Source organism: Bufo gargarizans, chromosome 3 (genome assembly GCF_014858855.1).
Source record: "Bufo gargarizans isolate SCDJY-AF-19 chromosome 3, ASM1485885v1, whole genome shotgun sequence".
Classification (NCBI taxonomy): Eukaryota; Metazoa; Chordata; class Amphibia; order Anura; family Bufonidae; genus Bufo; species Bufo gargarizans.
Genome location: NC_058082.1, coordinates 58,190,917 through 58,213,458, shown reverse-complemented (window position 1 = coordinate 58,213,458; position 22,542 = coordinate 58,190,917). Strand labels below are relative to the sequence as shown.

The 22,542-nt window shown below is 43.1% G+C and overlaps 1 protein-coding gene across 1 annotated transcript; it reads left to right on the top strand.

The window, feature by feature from the left end:
• Positions 1-13,414: 13,414 nt before the first annotated feature.
• On the top strand, positions 13,415-18,647 carry LOC122931972 (aquaporin-2-like). Its single transcript, XM_044286097.1, has 4 exons — positions 13,415-13,834; positions 14,409-14,573; positions 16,491-16,571; positions 17,561-18,647. Exons 1-4 carry the CDS (start codon positions 13,472-13,474, stop codon positions 17,765-17,767), a joined length of 816 nt encoding a protein of 271 aa, XP_044142032.1. The 5' UTR covers positions 13,415-13,471; the 3' UTR covers positions 17,768-18,647.
• Positions 18,648-22,542: the final 3,895 nt, after the last annotated feature.

The window sequence follows — 22,542 nt, the reverse complement described above, 5'->3', positions numbered from 1 at the left end:
TTCCAGTGTTGGGTGACGTGAAGCATGATTCTCTGCTATGACATGAAGACTGATTCTCTGCTGACATGAAGCCTGAATCTCTGTTATGGGACTTCTCTCCTCTGTCTGGGTGCCGGGGTCACATTTGTTTGCAGGGGATTTAACTACATTTTGCTGCCTTTTGCAGCCCTCTAGCCCTTTCCTGGGCTGTTTTACAGCCTTTTAGTGCCGAAAAGTTCGGGTCCCCATTGACTTCAATGGGGTTCGGGTTCGGGACGAAGTTCGGGTCGGGTTCGGATCCCGAACCCGAACATTTCCGGGAAGTTCGGCCGAACTTCTCGAACCCGAACATCCAGGTGTTCGCTCAACTCTAGACCCGGGTCTTCAAAATTCCCACCTCCCGGAAAACAACGTGATAGGGCATCCGCCTTCACATTCTTAACCCCAGGGCGGAACGCGACAACAAAATTAAACCTTGAAAAGAACAAAGACCATCTGGCCTGTCTCGGGTTCAGACGCTTGGCTGACTCCAAGTAGCCCAGATTCTTATGGTCAGTAAACACGGTAATAGGGTGTCTGGCTCCCTCTAGCCAATGGCGCCATTCATCAAAAGCTAACTTGATGAGGACAAGAGTTTTCCATCACAACTTTGCCAAACATACTGTCCTCCCCACATACCTCATCTAGATGTGTCCGCATACAGGAGAATGGATACAAGATCCTAGCCAGATGGTATAAAACACCCGACATAACGTCGCTTTATTCAGCAACAGCCTCAGATAGATGTTGGAGGTGCCTTGACGGTAGAGTATCTTTTTTCCACATTTGGTGGGATTGCCCAACCATTAGGATCTGGTGGAAAGAAATCTTTCAGATTTGTAATCAAATTTGCCAGACTAAGGTGCAAATGTCCGCATGTAAAGCCCTACTCAACCTCGATGAGGATAATGCAGTACATCCTATGTCTTTCCTTTTTAAACAACTTCTAATAGCAGCCCGTTTATTGATTCCCAAGTATTGGCTCTCCACTGTCCTTCCCTCCATAGAGCAATGGAAATTAAAAGTTGACCAAATCTTCCGTTTCGAGGAACTCTCTTCATGGGAGGCTAGGAATCATCTAAAGTTCCAACGCCAGTGGCATTTATGGCAAAAGTTTAGACACCCGAGTTACCCATAGAGATTCACATGCCATTCTTTCAGATATAGGTGTCTATTACCCAATTCTGGCTCCCCTGGTCGAATACCGGACCCCTATAACCTCCTATAGCGACTTCCCCTGGTGTATAATAGTGATTTTATACATTATTGGCTACTAGGACTTGCTAATTTTAACTCCTTTAATGTGGCGTTATGTGATTGTTTAAATATTGGGATACGAAACACTGTCACCTGTTGTATTTGATTTGATACGATGGCTACTACTACAACTATGTACATGTCACGCCTTGCAAGGCGTATCAGAATTTATTGATGTACCTTGTTACGTTAAATAAAAAAATAAAAAAAAAGCTAACTTGATGGCCAACAACTCCATATCTCCCACATCGTAATTTCTCTCTGCGGAGGAGAGTTTCTTCGAGAAAAAGGCACACGGTCACCATTTGGCAGGAGAGGGACCCTGAGACAAGACCGCACCCACACCCACCTCAAAAGCATCAACCTCAACTATGAAGGGAGCGGAAGCAAAACTCTCCTTGATATTAGAAAAGGCCTTACGCGCCTCTACCGACCAGGAGGAAAAATCTACCCCCTTTCTAGTCATATCAGTGAGTGGTTTAACAACAGAGGAATAATTCAAAATAAACTTCCTGTAATAATTGGCAAAACCCAAAAAACGCATCACCGCCTTCTGATTCTCAGGAAGCTCCCACTCAAGCACAGCGCGGACCTTCTCGGGGTCCATGCAAAAACCAGAAGCGGAGAGAAGAAACCCCAGAAATTGAATTTCTGGAACCGCAAACACAAATTTTTCCAGTTTAGCGTACAATTTATTCTCCCGCAGGATGAGCAAGACCTGACGTAAGTGTTCCTTATGAGTTTTGAAATCAGGAGAAAAAATAAAATAAAAAATGCTATTCACAAAATGTTGAAAGACGGCTGGAGCATTCATCAAACCAAAAGGCATAACCAAATTCTCAAAATTGCCCTCAGGGGTATTGAAGGCCGTCTTCCATTCGTCTCCTTCTCTGACCCTGACCAGGTTGTATGCCCCTCTTAGATCCAACTTGGAAAAACCTTTAGCCCCAACAATCTGGTTAAACAGGTCCGGGATCAGAGGAAGCGGATAAGGGTCACGAATTGTGATACTGTTCAGCTCCCTGAAATCCAGACATGGTCTTAAAGAACCATCTTTTTTCTTAACAAAGAAAAAAACAGCGGCAACAGGTGACTTCGAGGGTCGTATGTGTCCCTTTCTCAGACTCTCAGAGATATAAGCATGCATAGCGACCCTTTCAGGTTGGGAGAGATTGTATAAACGAGATTTAGGCAGCTTGGCGCCTGGGGTGAGATTAATAGGGCAATCTTACTCCCTGTGAGGGGGCAATTCCTGAACACCACTCTCAGAAAACACATCCGAAAATTCAGAGAGAAAAGATGGTACAGTCTTAGTAGAAACCTCTGAAACAGATGTCGTGAGGCAATTCTCTCTGCAAAAGTCACTCCGACCATTTATTTGCCTCGCTTGCCAATCAATGGTGGGGTTATGTTTAGTGAGCCTGGGTAGCCCCAACACTAGAGGAGTAGGCAACACGCTTAGGACGAAACATGACACATCCTCAACATGAGTATCACTCACAATCAAACGGATATTGTGAACTATGCCCTTTAACGATTTCTGAGAAAGTGGAACGGAATCAATAGCAAAAACAGGTATATCCTTTCCCAAAGTGCATACCTGGAAACCATGAGTTATAGCAAATTGATTATCAATGAGATTGACAGCTGCTCCACTATCTACAAAAATCTCACAAAAAATGTTCTTGCTCTCTAGCGCCACCCTGGCAGGTAGGACAAAACGGGAACTACAAGCAAATGGAAAACCTTCAATTTCCACAACAACCTTGCCAAAAGTAACAGATGGAACGTCTTTAGAGGATTTTTTTCTTTTTGTTTCTTTATTACTCTAAAAAAACTGCCTGAATCTCCTAGAGGGACAAACATTTGCCAAATGATTTATACCTCCACAACAGAAACAAACCTTCCTATGAGAGCTGAATCTTCTATTGTCAGAGGCAAGCAAACCCAGCTGCATGGGCTCCTGCTCAGAAGGGACTGAGAGCGACTGAGACCCCTGTGCACTGAATGAGACCGCCGCACTGTCCTTGGACTGAGTATGACAGGAAGTAGTGATCTCTCCTCTCTCTATAAGACGCCTGTCAATACGAACGGCCCGAGTCCAAGGAGGTAGGTCTCTCATGAAAGGCAAATGCATTTTCAATCCCTCTGAAAGACCATGGCAAAATTGACTTCGGAGTGCAGCATCATTCCAACCAGTATCAGCTGACCATCTCCGAAATTCTGAACAGTATATCTCTGCGGACTGTTTACCCTGGCATAAAAGATGTAGTCTAGACTCAGCCAGAGCAATACGATCCGGATCATCATATATCTGACCCAGGGCTAAAAAAAATTCATCCACTGAACAGAGGGGCCGTGCCCCCACCGGCAGCGAAAAGGCCCAGGACTAAGCGTTATCCATGAGCAGCGAGATGATGATCCCCACCTTCTGCTCCTCATCAGCAGAGGAATGGGGAAGTAGGCGAAAATGGAGTTTGCAAGCCTCTCTAAAATGAACAAAATTCTCACTACCCCCAGAGAACGTATCCGGGAGCGAGATCTTAGGCTCAGAACAAACTCCATGAACGCAAGCTGAACCGGTCACCTGAAACTGAGAAACAGTTTTACGGAGATCTGCTACCTCCAATGAAAGACCCTGCATGTGTTCAGGCAAAAGTGAAACCGGATCCATGCTTGAGACGGTTTTGGCGGTTTATAATGTCACGGAAGGTGTACAGAAAACTAGAAGACACAAAATGAAGATCCGACTGACTGGATCCAAAACTAAGGAACAAAAGGGAGAGCTCTGCAACAGACCTGGCTCTCTCCCTAACTGCTCAGCCTATGCAAAAATCTTAATGGTAGATGATCGCATATCCTAGTACCTCGACTGTATAACACCTGAACACCCTATAATAGTGAGGGGACACGACCACCGGCTCCCTACACTTGATATGGAGGGAGTCAGGGTCACCTGGGATCCAGCAAACAGGAAAACACTAATGAATTAACAAAACTTATCTGTAGAAGACTCAGTAGTAGCATCCAGCATGCACAGACTCCAGGAAGTTGTATAAACCGCAAAGTGATGCAGTATGGGAAGGGATTTAAAGGGATGCAATCAGTGCAACTACATGACAGCTGAGAGAGGCTAACGAGATGAGAAAACAAAAGCAAAACAAAAGGAACCTCAAGGAGGAGGTTCTGAAGGACGTCTGTCAGAGCTTCTCAGATGTCTGGTGGTGACAGGCCCCTTCTAACTGTGCTAAAAGAATCTCCATTTGTTGCTCAGCGGAGTTAGCGTATAGCCGGAATAAGGCCAGGATCTCGTCTCTAAAGTCTTTCAATTTATGGGCTTCCCCGGAATATTGCGGGAACCAGGGGGCCCCAAAATAATATGGCATGATCAGGGGAATCAGGCTAGATGTTGCCGCAGCGGCAGGTGCCCTGTTATTAGCTGCATGCACTTCATAAGGTATATCTGCCCCGCTTCTTCAGGTGCGGACATGGTGTGGTCTCTGGAGGTAGCTTCTTTAGGCAGACACACGCTGGGTTTTGCTGGCTCAAACGATGCTAAGGGGGCTATGGAGTGAGTATGGCCCTTTAAGGAGCAGCGGAGCAGGCCAAGATCCGAATCGGATGTGTTCTCCCTAGGATTAAGTCCCTTATGGCTAAAGAGGGACCTCCCCCAGCTTTCCAGCAAGATCGGAATTCACCCGGTGCTTAAATAACAAGGAATCTGTGCGTACCACGTTTACTTACTCCGGTGATGCACAGTCCAGATCTCGCGAGGCACGGGATTACGTAGTGCGGAGGTCCCACACGCAGCGTCAGGAGGTAGGTGCGGCCTTTCTGAGCTCCGGGATTCAAGGTAGGCGGTATCTTTTTTTTTTACAGACAGGGTGGTACCTTTCTTTCACAGGCTGGACGGTACCTTCTCTTCTCCTTTTTGCGCCAAACAGACACAATGAGGCGCACTAATAGTCTAGTCAGCTTAAGCGGCCATCTTTGAGTATAACGCTGTCTATTCACTGACAGCAAGCGGTGACTAGAATAAGCGGCAAACAGTCCACAACAATACAATGTTCGAACCGCGATTATTACAGTTCTTTGGCCCAGCAATTTTTCAAATAAACAGTTAGAGCTTGTATCACTTTATGGGCAATAACGGTACACAGTTTATATTCCACAATGGCGCAGGAATGATCGCATCCTGTTCGTGATGCCAAAATATGCAGTATGCAGCCCTGCAGGGTATTGCGATGTTGAGGTCACGGTTAATAGGCAAACGAGTGTTGCTCTTGGTTACTCACAGTTTATGGGAGACCTTGGGCAGGCGTACAACAGTGATGGAGAGGCTGGCACTTGGATCCTCTGGGGCACTCTCTGTATATAGGGACCAGGCCGGTGGTAGGTGAGGTGCCCTGGATGTTGCAGGTTTAAAGTGCCGGTGGCAAGATCCCTTTAAGATTTGTGATGCCAGTGCCGGTAACGGTGGCACACCGATTTATGATAGCAATAATTGAGGAACACAATGTTGTGGTGAACCAAAAACTTCCTTTACTGGAAACAGTTAACTTTGTACAGTGTGGGTTTAGTTCCACATGGCAGTAGCAATTATAAGCAGGATTTTACATCAATGGCAGGTACAATGTTCTTTGCAAGATACTCAGAGGGTTAAAACACTTACAGACCAGGCTGCACCTTTCCTCAGAAATCCTGTTTGTCTTAATCCTAAGGCCCGTATTCCCTAATGCTGGCTTTATCCTTGGTAGAAAATTTCCTCAGGTATATATCCTTGCTTTTCCAAAATAATTCTTCGGCCCTTCAGCTCTCTTGTCTGGCTGGAATACTGGCTCTGCTCTGCTTTGTAATGGGAACTTGGTTTCTCAGGAGGCAAACCCTGGTGGGGCAACTTCTGAGCTTGCTTTACTCAGGAACCTCAGGCTGGCTAGTCTGCACTCACTAGCCTCCTGGAACACACTCTCTTCCTGTCTGGACCTCACTATATATATTAGGGGTTCCCTAGCTCCCGCTACTGTCTAGGAGGCGGAACTACACCCTAACAGGCCTGATACCGGAAATACATAGGATAATCGCATAAAACATCATATAGTATACAATGGCCATATTAACCCTTGTGTAGTGCCCACATTTACCTAGTGGGACACTACATGTGTCATCCACAGATTCCCTCATAACAATGACATCCACAGATCCCTCATAACAGTGTGTCATCCACAGATCCCCCATAACAGTGTGTCATACACAGATCCCCTATAACAGTGTGTCATCCACAGATCCCCTATAACAGTGTGTCATACACAGATCCCCTATAACAGTGTGTCATTCACAGATCCCCCATAACAGTGTGTCATCCACAGATCCCCCATAACAGTGTCATCCACAGATCCCCCATAACAGTGTGTCATACACAGATCCCCCATAACAGTGACATCCACAGATCCTCATGTGTCATACACAGATCCCCCAAAACAGTGTAAATAGCACATCTGGATTAAAGATTCCACTTTGGACGTGCTGTCTATATCCCTTTTTTTTATTTTTGTTGCGCTATTTGGACTGCTGTATCTTGGAGGGGAACTTACCAGGAGACGTGCACCAGACTATACTTCCAAAGGGGTGCTGTTCATCCACTACTACCCCCATAACAGTGTGTCATCCACAGATCCCCCATAACAATGTGTCATCCACAGATCCCCCCATAACAGTGTGTCATCCACAGATCCTCATAACAGTGTGTCATCCACAGATCCCCATAACAATGTGTCATTCACAGATCCCCCATAACAGTGTCATCCACAGACCCCCCATAACAGTGTCACCCACAGATCCCCCATAACAGTGTCACCCACAGACCCCCCCATAACAGTGTCACCCACAGACCCCCATAACAGTGTGTCATCCACAGATCCCCATAACAGTGTGTCATCCACAGATCCCCATAACAATGTGTCATCCACAGATCCCCCATAACAGTGTCATCCACAGACCCCCCTAACAGTGTGTCATCCACAGATCCCCATAACAGTGTGTCATTTACAGATCCCCCCATAACAGTGTCACCCACAGATCCCCATAACAGTGTCACCCACAGATCCCTCATAACAGTGTCACCCACAGATCCCCCATAACAGTGTGCTATCCACAGATCCCCATAACAGTGTCATCCACAGATCCCCCATAACAGTGTGTCATTCACAGATCCCCCCATAACAGTGTGCTATCCAAAGATCCCCCATAACAGTGTCATCCACAGATCCCCCCCATAACAGTGTCATTCACAGATCCTCCATAACAGTGTGTCATCTACAGATCCCCCATAACAGTATCATCCACAGATCCCCCATAACAGTGTCATCCACTGATATTCTCAGCTAGTGTCCCCATGACACTGACATGGTTTTATTACTGTAATTTGTTGTAGAATACTACCGTACTGTAGTCTCCTGCTGCATCCAAATTTAGAAAGATGTCAAAGCAGAAAAGGATTTCATATAAGATCCCTTTTAAACTGGAGGTGATAACATTATATGGGAGTGAAGGAAACAGGAGGATTAGCTGCAAAAAGCAGACAAAAGCAAACACACTTTTCGTGGGCGTACTGAAAAATGGCCACAGATTGACATGAAAATGAAAGAGTGGATCACACATCACAGGAACAATGGCTTCTCCGTATCTACAAAAATTATCATATATGAAGCCAAGCGTCTAGCTGCAGAGAAAGGCATTGATGAGCTCACTGGATCCCCATCATGGTGCTACAGATTCATGAGGAGATGTGGCCTTGCTTTGTGCACCAAAACTAGAATTGTGCAAAAAATGTCCAAGATTCTTTCTTTATAACAAATTTGTGCTGGATTCAAGAAAGAAAAATGGCTATGAAATAAACCAGATTGGCAATATGGATGAAGTCCCATTAACCTTCGATGTTCAATCGAACAGGACCGTTGATGTGAGAGGCGCAAAAACCATAACGGTAAAGACCTCAGGACACACCCATTACACGGTTGTATTGTCCTGCTGCGTAGACGGGAACAAACTGCGACCAATGATCATTTTCAAGAGGAAGAACATGACAAAAGAGGTGATCCCAAGAGGAGTGATTGTCCATGTTCACGACAAAGGGTGGATAGACGAGAATGGCATGAGAATATGGGTCGACAAAGTGTGGTCCAAACACCCTGGAGGGCTTCTGAAGAAACCAGCCGTACTTGTGCTTGACCAGTTTAGGGCACATATCAGTGAACCCACAAATAAGAGGGTCAAGGATGTGAACACTCATCTAGCAGTGATTCCTGGGGGCCTTACCAGCCAGCTGCGGCATCTTGATGTGTCATTAAACAAGCCATTTAAGGTTTTCATGCGAGAGGAGTGGAATAAGTGGATGGCTGTTGGGAATCATGATCTTAGACTCAGTGGATGGATGAAAAGGCCCACTATCACCCAAGTCTGCGAGTGGGTGAAGTCTTCATGGCAGTCAGTAAAGGATGAAACTGTTGTAAAATCCTTTAAAAAATTTGGCATCAGTAATGCCCTGGACGGTTCTGAGGATGGTGTCCTGTATAAAGACACCAGTGATGCCACTGATAACGGGAGAACGGAGCGGCGCCCAGGTATAACAGTAAGTGCAGGGAGATCCCTGGGCGCCGCTCTACATGCCTGTATAGTTAGTTTAGAAGTTTTATTCTGGTGAAAGGTCCTCTTTAATTACAATAATGTTTTCTAATGCTGCTGATGTCTGTTGGTAATGTTTACACATTATATGTTATTTTATTAAAATGTTTTAGCCCACTTTTTAGTTCAAATTATTTTTTTCCCCATTTTCCTCCTCTGAAAACTAGGTGCATCTTTTCATCAGGTGCGTCTTATAAAGCGAAAAATATGGTACATATTTATCCTGTGACCGCCTGTGACCACCTAATGTACCTCCAGCCACAGAATCCAAAGTTCTTTGCTGTCAGGTGAATGCCTATTGCGGTCACAGGATAAATATGTAACTGTCGGCCAGTACAGGCCCCAAAAATTAGGCAACAGGCATTCACCTGACAGCAAAGAACTTTGGATTCTGTGGCTGGAGGTACATTAGGCGGTCACAGGATAAATATGTAACTGTCGGCCAGTACAGGCCCCAAAAAATTAGGCAATAGGCATTCGCCTAAAAGCAACCATTTTTGAGAGTTTCCCTTTAAGATGCATAAAAATGGCCCTTGATTAAAATACATATTTTTGTGGGAATTTTTGCCAATGATCCCCCTCTGGTATATCACTGTCCTTGTTGTGGGACTATTTGTGTTCTTCTAGTAAGTGTTTGCTGGCTGCAAATATGAGCTGAAGGTTTTTCAGGTTCGCCTGCCATTAAAGTGAATGGGGTCTGCCGCAAATTTACGGTTTGCGAACCGCATTTGATGTTCGTCTATCACTACTCCACAGGCAGTTGGCAATGGCAACTAAATCTTTTTTTCTCAGGGGGTTGTCACTGGTGGCTGGGCAGTCTGTACACTCCACACAAGGGGTGCTTATACCAGGTAGGTGTCCCTGGCAACAGGTCAGACTCTTATCACACGCACAGTGTATTCTCAGCAGGCTTAATGGGTGGTCACCATTAACCAGTGGCATAGCTACAACTGAATGGGCCCCACAGCAAATTTTTGTACAGCCCTCCTCTACGACCATCCTGGCATCACATGTGTGCATATATAAGGCGGATTCAAATCACTTTTTTGCCATCTGTTTGACAAAAGCGTAACACACCACAATTTTGTATCTGGTAAAAAAAACTTATATATATATTTTTTTTTTTACAATCGAACTCTATGGTGAACGGATGCCACAATATGACATCTGTCTGAGGCATCTGTTAACGTACATTTTTTGTATACGTTAAACAGATGGAAAAAACGGGATGTGAACCCAGCCTTAGAGCCAAAATAAGCACTAGTACACAGCAGGCAGAGAAGGAGGCTGCCATGTGCTATATGCTATAGTACTGAAGGCTGACACAGAGCACAATCTGGTCCTGGTGGTCAGTGGTGGGGACTTTGTTCAAATCACTGCAAAAAATGCACCAAAATGATACGCAACTGACAATACTAGTTAATTCCTCAAGCCGATGTTAAAAGCTGAGAACTTTGCCAATATCTTCCAGTCAGGAACATATCGGAGCCCCTCATGCACCACGTCACGGTGTCTCAGCACGCATGCGGTCCTACCACTCAACTGCCCGTGGTGTGTGAACAGGGTCTGAACAGTGCTAGAAACTAACTCACAGCCAGACTCTCACATACCTCCATAGTGGTATCACCAATGCACTGTGAGGTAGGATAAAGCTGTGAGCCGCACCCACAACAGACCATGTGACACAGAAGCTACCAGGTGCAAAAGAACGTTACCAACAAAATAAAGTGGCACATTCCATACACATAAAGACAAAAACTTCCTGAAAAAAATAAATGGGTGGAAAAGCTCTTCAAACCCAGACACTGTAGCGTGTCTATAACCGGGGGAGCAATTCCTCTGTGTTTTAGTTTTGCAACAGCTGGAGAGCCTCAGGTTGGCCATCCCTGGTGCAGAGTATAAGAGGGCACAGTACAGGGTATGGTAAGGAGGCACAATGCAGGGTATAAGAGTGCAGTCTGGGCAGTGTCAGACCCTTACTGATCAAATACTGACGACCTTTCCTGAGGAGAGGTCATCAGTATCAAAACCTCGGAAAACCCCTTTAATAAGAGTATTGTATTTGGGGTTTGGGAAATAAAAGTGTTTATTTTGATGCTAGGTGTTTTACATCTCTCAGCTACCATACTATAATAATTTAAATTTTTTGAACATTTTAAACAATTCTGGGCTGCCCATAGAGTAGAAACATCTTCGCAGTCAACATCTATCTACAAGGACAGTTCTAAATATCCTTGCTCATACAGCTGCAGGAGCAGGTGGCCCCACATAGCGAAGGCAGAGATGATTTTTACCATTCATTCCTTTCCCATTGCTGAATACACAGTGATAGTGCTAAATGATTGTGGTGTATACAGATCAGGAAGTGGCCATACTCTGGTCCTAGCGATAATGTGATCACATGGTGCGAGGTAACTGCAGGAGCTGCTGGGTCTTAGCAAACCCAGATGAACTCTACAGTGAATTTCCGGGGGCTGGATTTCCCCTGTAACTGGGGCTAATATGTCAACCCCACTTACAGAAAAAATCAACAATTTAAAAAATGTGATCTTATGTAAAGCTTATGGGGAAGATTTATTAAACTGGTGTAAAGTAGAATTGGCTTATTTGCCAATAGCAACTGTTAAGATTAAACCTTTCATTTTCCGGTGGAGCTGTGAAAAATGAAAAGTGGAATCCAATTGGTTGCTATGGCCGCATATGCCATCAATTCAGATAGATGTGGATCCTCCACCTCTAACTCCAGAATAGCGCCCCTGAAGTGAAGGAGAGCACACCGCACGTGCACTCAGCTATTTTTGGAAGTCCCATAGTGGTAGTTGGAGGGTGCACTGTGCATGTACCTCTTCATTCACCTCTATAGGACTGACAGAAATTGCTTGGCTGTTTTCAGAACTCCCACAGTGGTCAATGCGCGTTGCTCTCACCTTCACTTCAGGGGACATGTTCTAGAGATAGGTGTGGGTTCCAGTGGTGGGAGCTGCACCCATCTGACACTGATGGCATATCCTAGCAATATGCAATACATGTCTGAGATGAGAAAACTCTTTTAAGGCAGCACTAATGAGGGACAGCTGTCTGCAGATTAAATGCTGGCTTAACTATAATCCTAAATTATGTCTCAAGGTCGATTTCATAGGTTGAACATTGACTTAAAGTAGGCATGCTCAACCTGCGGCCCTCCAGTCAGGCTACAACTTCCACAATGCCCTGCTGTAGGCTCATAGCTGTAGGCTGTTCGCATGCTGGGAGTTTGCAACATCTGAAGGGCCGCAGGTTGAGCATGCCTGACTTAAAGGATAGCTACCTTACATCTGGTGGCTTCAGAGGCTCAGCTTACTTTTCTTTTGGGAAAGAGAGATCATTTACATACAAAAAGGGAAGGAGTTACAGCACTAAATCGGCACTGTGGCCCCTTAATTGACAGAAATGAGTTAGAGCAGCCCCACTGATTATAAAGTGATGGTATATCCTATCCTAACTTCTAGAGATGAGCGAAGTTCTCAAAACTTCGATTCGGCTGCTTCGCCGAATTTCACCAAGAAATTCGCTTTTTGACAAATTACTTTGCATTTCTTTGTAAGTAGCAAGCGCAATGATGGTGAACGGCAATGGTGCCGCCCCTCGTCATTGAACCCCTCAGATGCAACATTCATCTCTGATCACGGCATCTAAGATGACCATTGAGGGCTGTCATGGGTTAATCTGTTAACAAAACAAATCAAAAATAGTCAACTTATCCATTTGCTTGCGAAGAGTTCACTGAAGCCATCTTGATTGAAGGTCCAGCACAAAATCTTGTGGGTGCTTGGTGATTTCATACGTCACCGCGCACAAGATTTCGCATGGAATCTTCAATCAAGATGGATGAGATGAGTCAGTTTAGGGCAAATTGATTTGTTACCACAAAGCACGAGGAAATTTGGCTTCGAGGTGAAACTAATTGTCCCTGAAATTCGGACTGAAGTCCACGTCTTGAACGTCAATTCGCTATGAACTTTATGAGACAATAATACCCCTTTAAAGTACACCATTAGAAACTATAACCGTGCATGCAAAACATTTCTTACATAATACAGGTAACTGCTAGAAAGTGAAGCACGCCCTGGATTTTGCAAAACCTAAATCACCTGTTACTTAAAATACTCATCTTCAGCGCTTCCTTTGACTTGCAGCCAATATGGTTTTCTAACATGTAGCAAACAATAGTTAATTCCTGCAGCTAATTACTAAGACTCAGTACTGTGCTAGGTGGATGGCATCATCAAATTATATTTCTAGGCAGCACATTAGCATTGCTGCTAGAACGTGTCATGTCTAGTAAATTTTCCATTTTCTTTGACTGGCAGCTGCACCACACCTCTGGTTGGGAGAACCTGTCACGATTCCTGTTTTCCAAGGCGATATATAACATCATCCCAAACATGTGCCATCATCATCCTGTAAACAGTAGCACAAGGAAGAACACCAGCGGGGATTTTGTTTTTAGTCTCCTTGGCTTTTATAGACTGTCATCATGCTTAAGGAGCTATATGCGGGATTTAATTTTAAGGCCTTTTTAGCTGAGCTAGTAGCAACCCTCATATTTGTTCTTGTTGGCCTGGGTTCAACGCTATCATGGTCAGGAGCTACACCAACTGTCTTACAAATAGCCTTCACTTTTGGCTTGGGAATAGGTACAATGGTACAAACTATGGGCCACATCAGCGGGGCCCACATTAACCCTGCTGTAAGTGTAGCACTTCTCGTTGGGGCCCGAATATCTCTGGTCCAGACCTTTTACTATGTGATCGCTCAGCTACTGGGAGCTGTCATAGGAGCTGCTTTACTGTATGAGTTTGCACCACCTGAAGTCATTGGAGGATTTGGACTGAATCAGGTAAGTACATTCAAATACTCCTGAATTTTTGGTTTTCAGTTGACTGTACATTTAAAAAAAAATTGATTTTTGACTAAATATAGTTATAATGCAGATATATTATATGACTATTTTGAGAAAATATAATTATAATGCATATATATTATATGATTATACTAATCAACAAACATCAATTGATAGAAATAGTTTTAGAGACTAAAAAAGCTACGCTATATGTATCCTAGTCGCGGAGCTGAGGTTGTCACATGTAGCAAAGCTGACTACAGCATTTGGCACAGCGCAAGATGCTAAAATGTGCTTTACATAGGACTGCAGGTGTACTTAGTGATCATGATGAATAAGCTGTGAGATGTTTCAACCATATGTAGCTCTGCTACATTGGAATGTCTTTGAGTAATACTCCAAACTTCCTAGTACATAACATTAAAGATGCTAAATTGTTAATTAAATGCAAATAGTCTCAGTCTTATTGTTTGCTATTACATACACGGTAAATGCATGTGCACTTATTAAATTATAATAGTGTCTTCCGTGTAATTATAACCAATGCATTTTTTTGTCTACAATCAAATAGCCAAGTAACAATACATCACCCGGACAAGCACTGGCTATAGAAATCATTCTTACAATGCAGCTGGTCCTCTGTATCTTTGCTACAACGGACAGCCGGAGGACGGACAACATTGGTTCTCCAGCCATTTCCATAGGACTGTCAGTGGTACTGGGACACTTACTTGGGGTGTGTACTCTATGATGTGTCCATCCAAATCATGCACTTTTACAAAACTAACATATAATGTACAATTCTAACTGATTTGATTAACTCCCCGTGATCTACCATTCCATAAGGGTACATTCACACGACCGTTTTGCGGACTGTTTTGCGGACCACACATAGTCAGCGCTATATAGAAAATGCCTATTCTTGTCCACGGCGGCGGACAAGAATAGGACATGCTTTATATTTTTGCGGGGCTGCGGAACAGAAATACAGATGCAGACAGCAAACGGTGTGCTGTCCGCATCTTTTGCGGCCCCGTTAGTTAGCGCCCGTTACACAAAATTGCGGAATGGATCCGGACCTATTCATACGGTTGTGTGAATGGACCCTAATTGGCATTGACTATGCGTGGAGTGATTCCTAGAGCTATTAAAAGAGTTTTCTGAGATCCCCATAAAGAGAAGATGACTGCTCCATGTAAATGAACCTCTCACCTCCGCTCACTAGCAGATAATTATTGGGAATGTACAGTCTGTTCCCGATAATTGCTCATGCATTGACCTATGTGAAAGGGTCTTAAAGGGGTCTTCCGAGATTTTTGAACTGAGCAGTGGGGGTCTGACAACAGGGAACCCTGCCGATCAGCTGTTTGAGAAAGCCCCAGCCCTCGCAGTAGCCCCACGGCCTTATCCCTGCTCACCAAGCGCAGTGCCATACATTGTATAGTGGCTGTGCTTGGTGTCGCAGTTCAGCCCCATTCACTTTAATAGGGCTTAGCTGCGCCTAGGCCATATGACCAATGAACGTGATGTCAGATGGACTAGGAAAAGCTGTGAGAAGGCTGCGGCGCTACTGCCAGCATCGGTGCCTTCTCAAACAGTTAATAGTCGTGATTCCGGGGGTGTCGAGTGCCTGAAGCATGGGTGAGAGGTGCATTTACATGCCGCAAACATCTCCTCTCTATGTGGATGAGTGATCATTACTACTACCATTTGTCATCATACTGATTCATAATCTGCTACCCAGAAATGATGATTTAGTTGACTGCATAAACAATGCTTTAACTCAATGACGAGGGTTTGCTAGTTCACCGCGTGATTGATGGCACCATTGCACTGGGGAATTATCTGGAATGAGTGTCCGAATGTTCATTCACGATAAATATTCGGATAATCTGCCTCAGTAAAGGAGCCTTTAGTTGACTCTCCTAATGAATATAATTCCAGTTAGTTAGCACCTTCTCATTACAGAGGTGACACTAGCTTTTTCACTTTGCTTGGTAATGACACTGACATGTGCCGCAAGTATTCTTCTTATGAAAATGAACCTGTAATTAAGATGTCATATCAGTCAGTAAATTGGGTTGCAGATAGAGAATTTTGCCGTGTTGTGACTCCCAAACACACCGGGTAAGATTAAGGTTAACATTCACACGGCCTGATACTGGCCATGTGCGTTCTGCATTTTGCAGAAAGCACGCGACCAGCCCTATGATAGAAATTCATATTCTTGTCTGCAATTGCAGACAAGAATAGGACGTGCTCTATCTTTTTTCGGGGCCGTAGAACGAAAGTATGGAATGGGTCCGCATCCGATCGGCAGAATGGATGCGGAACCATTAATACGGTTCCTTATCATGAGAAAAAATGAGTTTTGCAGGATTCTGCATTGCCATGATTTACACCAAATTTATTACACGTTGCCTGATGTTTAATAAATTTGGTGAATCTTTAATTCTACTTTTCGGTCTTGAGAGGTTACCCCACTTTTTATGCCGACCCTTTACTGTAGTAAGATAATGACCATTTTTGAGACTTTCTAAAAAGTTGCAAAGCTCTATCTTATGACTTTTTAAAGCTAGAAATCTAGACTATGGGGCTTGACAACTTCCCTCTTCTGACTTCTCTGATCAATGACACTTTCTTCCCTTTCTAGATTTATTACACTGGATGTTCCATGAATCCAGCACGGTCCTTTGCTCCAGCTTTGATTATAGGAAACTTCAATTACCAATGGGTGAGATTTTTGTAAATAATTTTTACCCCCTATATTCATCTGATTATGAACCGTATCTCAAAAGACATTAACATGAAGAATAAGAAGGATAGGCTACTTTCACATCTCCAGTGATAATAAAATTGGATCCGGCAGTGATCTAGCTACTTTATGGAATAAATTCCAGCTTCCGGCTGGGCAAAACCTGCACGCAGTGGTTCTCGTCTGGCAGCTGACAGTTATGCCGGTACGGCACGCCGAAGATGTGAAAGTAGCCTTAGTTTTCCATACAGTTCAGTGTTTTACATAAGCTCTAAGGACCCCATTTTTCATTTTTTTATTGTTAAAAAAGGGGCCATAGCTAAGCAGATATTACATAACTATGGTACTTTATTTTTTTCAAACAAAGTAAATGGGTTGGTTACTTGATAAAAATGTTTCCTAAAAAGCCCTAAACTGTTAACATGAGGAACATATAAATCTGTAAGGGTACAGCCCGATGGCATAGCTGGCTGCATGTAGCCAAGTCATGCCCACCCACAGCACCCAATGGTCCCACAATTTTACCATAGAATCGTGTGGCCATTGGCTGCTTTGGGTGGGCATGGATTGGCTGCATATGGCCAGCTGCACCACCGGACTATATCCTAAAACTCTACATGAGCAGTTGGGCCAGCTTTTCAGAAGGTGCCCAACTGCTCATGTATGGGCTATGTAAACATTGCAGAGGTGATGCCTCTGGATCCTGAGGATGCAAGATCACCATGGTCAAATAATTAACCCACATGACTGCTTTCTCAGACATCCCTTGCTGCACGTTCTTCTGCGCAGGTGCTAAAAGAAACTCAATGCATTCAGTTCATGTACAGATACAGGAGAGTCTATATCTACACATGCGCTGGATAATCTCCACCACATCCCAACAGAAACCTTACCCTAAATCCCTGTGTGATTTATAGTCTAGTGCTTCCCTTGGTGGTAATCTTACTCTTTCCTCAACCTCCCAACAGATTTTCTGGGTGGGACCGATAACAGGAGCAATCTTGGCATGCTTGATTTATGACTATGTCTTCATCCCTCACTCAATAAGCCCCAGTGAAAGACTGGAAATCCTACGTGGCAACATTATGCAGGAAAATGAAAAAGAAGAGAGACGGAAACAATCTGTAGGCCTCAATTCTCTTTACAGCCAATCAAATAACAGGGAAAAAATGTGAAATCCTATTCTGTATTTTTTTTTGGTCATTTTTTTGCAGTGAATATATTGTATTGTACAGAATATGTTGAGATATTAACAATGGTAATATAGTTTGGTTACAGATCATATGGTTACACTGCTACATGTCAGACCATGCCAGGTGGCCTGTAGGGAAAAAAAAGGCTATCCCTAGCTACAAAATGTTATACTTTATGAGATGAAAAATCAACACATTTACACATCGTTGTGTTAGAGCATGTTTGATGTACTAACTATACATCTTTATAACGTTTGAATATAAGATATTGCAGTGATGAACATGCTTCCGATCATTTATATTTTATTATTCATTTTATGAAAGGGTTGCATGAAATTAGAGAAATCCATCGTCTTCATACCAGAAACAGCACCACACCTGCCCACTGACTGTGAGTGGTATTGCAGCTCAGCATCAGTCACTTAAATGAGGATGCACAAAAGTGGATCTGTTTCTGGTAGAAAGCAGCCATATTTTTCTAATATTGAAGAACACAAAGATTTTAGAACAAAGACTTTTGATATTAAAATATTAACATATCAGGGATATTATATTACTATCCCAGTGTATTGCAGCTAAAATATTCTTATAATTTACAGTAGGGGTAAAATGTGTTTTTCCTTACTTTTCCTCTTGGCTTCAAACATTACAAGATGAGCAGCGCAGAATGATCAGATCACCAATATTGGTCATATCTCACAAACCACCTTGGGGTATCTCGAGCCATGAGGAAGGTAGGGAAGGATATATCTGTACTATATAACATGCAATCATATATAATGTATATTCGATCTGACATTAAAGACTATGTACACCTTCAGAGACAATTTTTTTATGATTGCATTTTACTCATTTTTGGCTAAAAATCTTATTTTCAATTGGCCTTTATTAAAAATATTGAGCCATTCTGTCACAAAGAGTTAACAGTTTTTCTGGTAGTTTCACTTTTTATCTAATAACCCTTATCTCTAAACACTTATTTAAGCCACATTCTAATCAGTAAGATAAGAACCGAGCTATAATAAGTGTTTAAGAGGTCAGAGAGCAGATGTAAGGAGCCTGTCAGCTCCTCAACTGACAGAGCATCTTATCTATGTACAAAAAAGGGCTCCAAATTTTTAATAAAAACCAATTGAAATAAATATTTTAAGCTCAAAATGACTACAATGCAATAATTTAAAAAAATTCCCCCAAAGGTGTACATAGCCTTTAAATCATCAAAAGGTCTTACACATATAAAGCCATGAGGAATTCACCAGAGGAATGCTCAAGTGATAACACCAGATCTCATAACTTGCAACAGCATAGCCGGGTGTATCAATCATTTTGTACACACCTATTAGCGTAATATTGATAGCATAGCCATACGGTAATGTCATGAAGGCCACTCCCAGTTAATGTGAAAGTAGCCTTTTGTGCACATATTTGTGATGCTCAACCATTATAATGGACAGTTCTTGTGTATAAAAATGTATATATTAGGAATAGGATGATAAGAATACCCAATGCCAGAATTTAACAGCTTGAGCTGTTTATGGCCATTAAATAATAGGATCATGTTAGAACATCCTTTTACAGTTTTCATATGATATATTGGTAACTTTGCAGTTTTTTTCTTTTATAACTTCATTACTACTAAACTCACATTCCCTGTTTTGCATTCTGGGAGATATAACATGTGCGCTAGGCTCTGTACAAACCCACCTCTCCTCTAATGCGGAGCACTGAATGATAAGATCTCATCTAAGTAGTGAGAAGTTTAATGGAAATCTGAACACAGCTCCTGGCTATAGTGCTGCCTATATCTTATGATCAGTACTCAATAAATATAGCATTACTCAAATACATTACATTAATATGTAAATTGTAAAATGTTGTTCAAAGGTGAACTTACACGTTAAATGATGGTGGATCTGGGGAGGCGGCCAGGGTACACTATCTGTAGTTTATATTCAGTTTCTGTAATCCTGCTGACAAATACAAGATGTACTGTAAGTGGTTTGTAAAATAGGAAGAGTTAAACTACTCTACATGGCCAACAGTTTGTAGAAACTTATTATAAGTAGAGGTTTCAGCCTCACCAAGTAGGCAACCAAGTGAAGTCTATGATAACATTAGAATTGGTCTTATTGAACTTAGTTTGTAAAATATCTGCCCTTCTAGACTTGACATAGCTAACTGTGTTATGATTGTGATGAGGGAACCACCTCATCTTGAAAGTAATGTTCAGGTGTCCAGGTATAGTTACCACTGATCCCATTGAATGGCATTCACACATGTATACAAGATGATACTGTCTATGTAAATAAAGACTTTTATTTAATTGTTCTCATCTGTCCTCAGTTGTAGCTCTGAATTGAAAAACTGCATGCATTCTCATAAATTCACCAAAAGTTCAAATCCGGCACTCCGATTTGTTAGTGCAGCCAAATGGCCAGAGAACCAGGGGAAAAAAGGGAATAAGGTGATAAATCTACTTTAGTGTTCTCCTGGAAAAATATAAAATTTAGGCTACATGCACACGACAGTTGTGTGTTTTGAGGGTCAGCAAATGCGGATCCGCCAAACACGGATGGCGTCCGTGTGCGCTCCCAATTTGCGGAACGGCACAGACAGCCATTAATATAACTGCCTATTCTTGTCCGCCAAACGAACAAGAATAGGACATGTTATAATTTTTTTGTGGACCACGGAACGGAACAACGGATGCGGACAGCACACGGATTGAAGTGAATGGGTCCGCATCCAAGCCGCAAAAACTGCGGCTCAGATGTGGACTAAAAACATGTGCATGAGGCCTTAGACAAATATTAAATGTTTCAATCATATCAATGTTACCTCGCATTTCATTTCTTATATGTAGCACAGCCTTACAGGGTACTGGATCAGGGGAATCATACTATCAACATAGGTTCAGGTCTCAGATTTTCCTCATAGCGCAGATACAGTTGAGTACGATGCTTAACCATTCCTTTGCTGTTCATAGTTCAGGGCAAGTAGGCACAATGTAGTGGCATCATCACGCCTGGTGCACTGAGCCATGCTCGGCACAGCTCACAGTGGAGCAGACATGCTCCATTCCATTTGTCAGGGCAATGCGGGATAGGAGAGCACTTACCCCATCCGCCGACCTCAACCCTATTGCAGTTGTTTTCTGTGTGTTTTTCATTCTGCCTTTCATTTATAAATGTTTAGTGTCAATGACTATCTTCTGATCCTGCCCATCGATCATGAGGGGGGCCTCACTGTGTGGAAGCCATCTAAGGGTGAATAACTCTGTCAGGATGCCCACTAATGGAGGCATAACTATGAAGTGGCATCATTGTATCAGAGGCCATCAGAGGGGCATAATTCTTTGGGCGGGGCATCACTGTTTGTGGGGTCCACTTAAGAGGACATCACACTGTTTTGGGGCACTTAAGGTGGCACAATTGTGTGGTGGTCACTTAATGGGGCATCATACTCTGTGGGGCAACTTAGCGGGTTTCATACGGTGTGGGGGCACTTAAAAGGTATCATTGTCTGTTTAAAGGACACTTAAAGGAGCATAATACGGTGAGTAGGGGGTACCTAAGGGGGCATCATACTGTGTGGGGAGCCATTTAAGGGGATATCATACTTTGCGGAAGCCATTTACTGTAAGGGGGCATAACTGTGAGGGGGGGCGCTTAGACGGCCTCACTTTGTGTTGGGGGCACTTATGGGATCATTCTACTGTGATTGGGCACTTAGGGACATCATACTGTGTGGGGAGGCACTAAGGAGGCATCAAACTGTGTCAGGGAATACGCATCATACTGTCCGTGGGTACTAAGCAGCATTACTATTGTGTTGGGTGGCACGAAGAGAACATTTTTACTGTGGGGGGAGGCACTAAGAGGGCAGTATTATTTTGTATTCGTCAGAAAGGGGATTAGGCAGCATTAGAGGTGTGAATTTATAAAAAAAAAAAATGCTGTAGCACTACACATCACTGGTGTTGTCCCTCCTTACTTTTTATTTATTTATTTTTTTGCGGCTTAGACCTTCACCCGATGGCAAACCCAGGTATGTGGACCATTACAAAAAGTACTTGAGTACCCCTGCCCTATTGCATTAATGTTAATGATCCGGACCTTGGATTTGTACTACAAACCGGATTCCAAAAAAGTTGGGACACTATACAAATCGTGAATAAAAACTGAATGCAATGATGTGGAGGTGCCAACTTCTAATATTTTATTCAAAATAGAACAGAAATCACGGAACAAAAGTTTAAACTGAGAAAATGTACAATTTTAAGGGAAAAATATGTTGAATCAGAATTTCTTGGTGTCAACAAATCCCAAAAAAGTTGGGACACGGCCATTTTCACCACTGTGTAGCATCTCCCCTTCTTCTTACAACACTCAACAGACGTCTGGGGACCAAGGAGACCAGTTTCTCAAGTTTAGAAATAGGAATGCTCTCCCATTCTTGTCTAATACAGGCCTCTAACTGTTCAATCGTCTTTGGCCTTCTTTGTTGCACCTTCCTTTTTATGATGCGCCAAATGTTCTCTATAGGTGAAAGATCTGGACTGCAGACTGGCCATTTCAGTACCCGGATCCTTCTGCTACGCAGCCATGATGTTGTGATTGATACAGAATGTGGTCTGGCATTATCTTGTTGAAAAATGCAGGGTCTTCCCTGAAAGAGATGACGTCTGGATGGGAGCATATAGTGTTCTGGAACCTGAATATATTTTTCTGCATTGATGGTGCCTTTCCAGACATGCA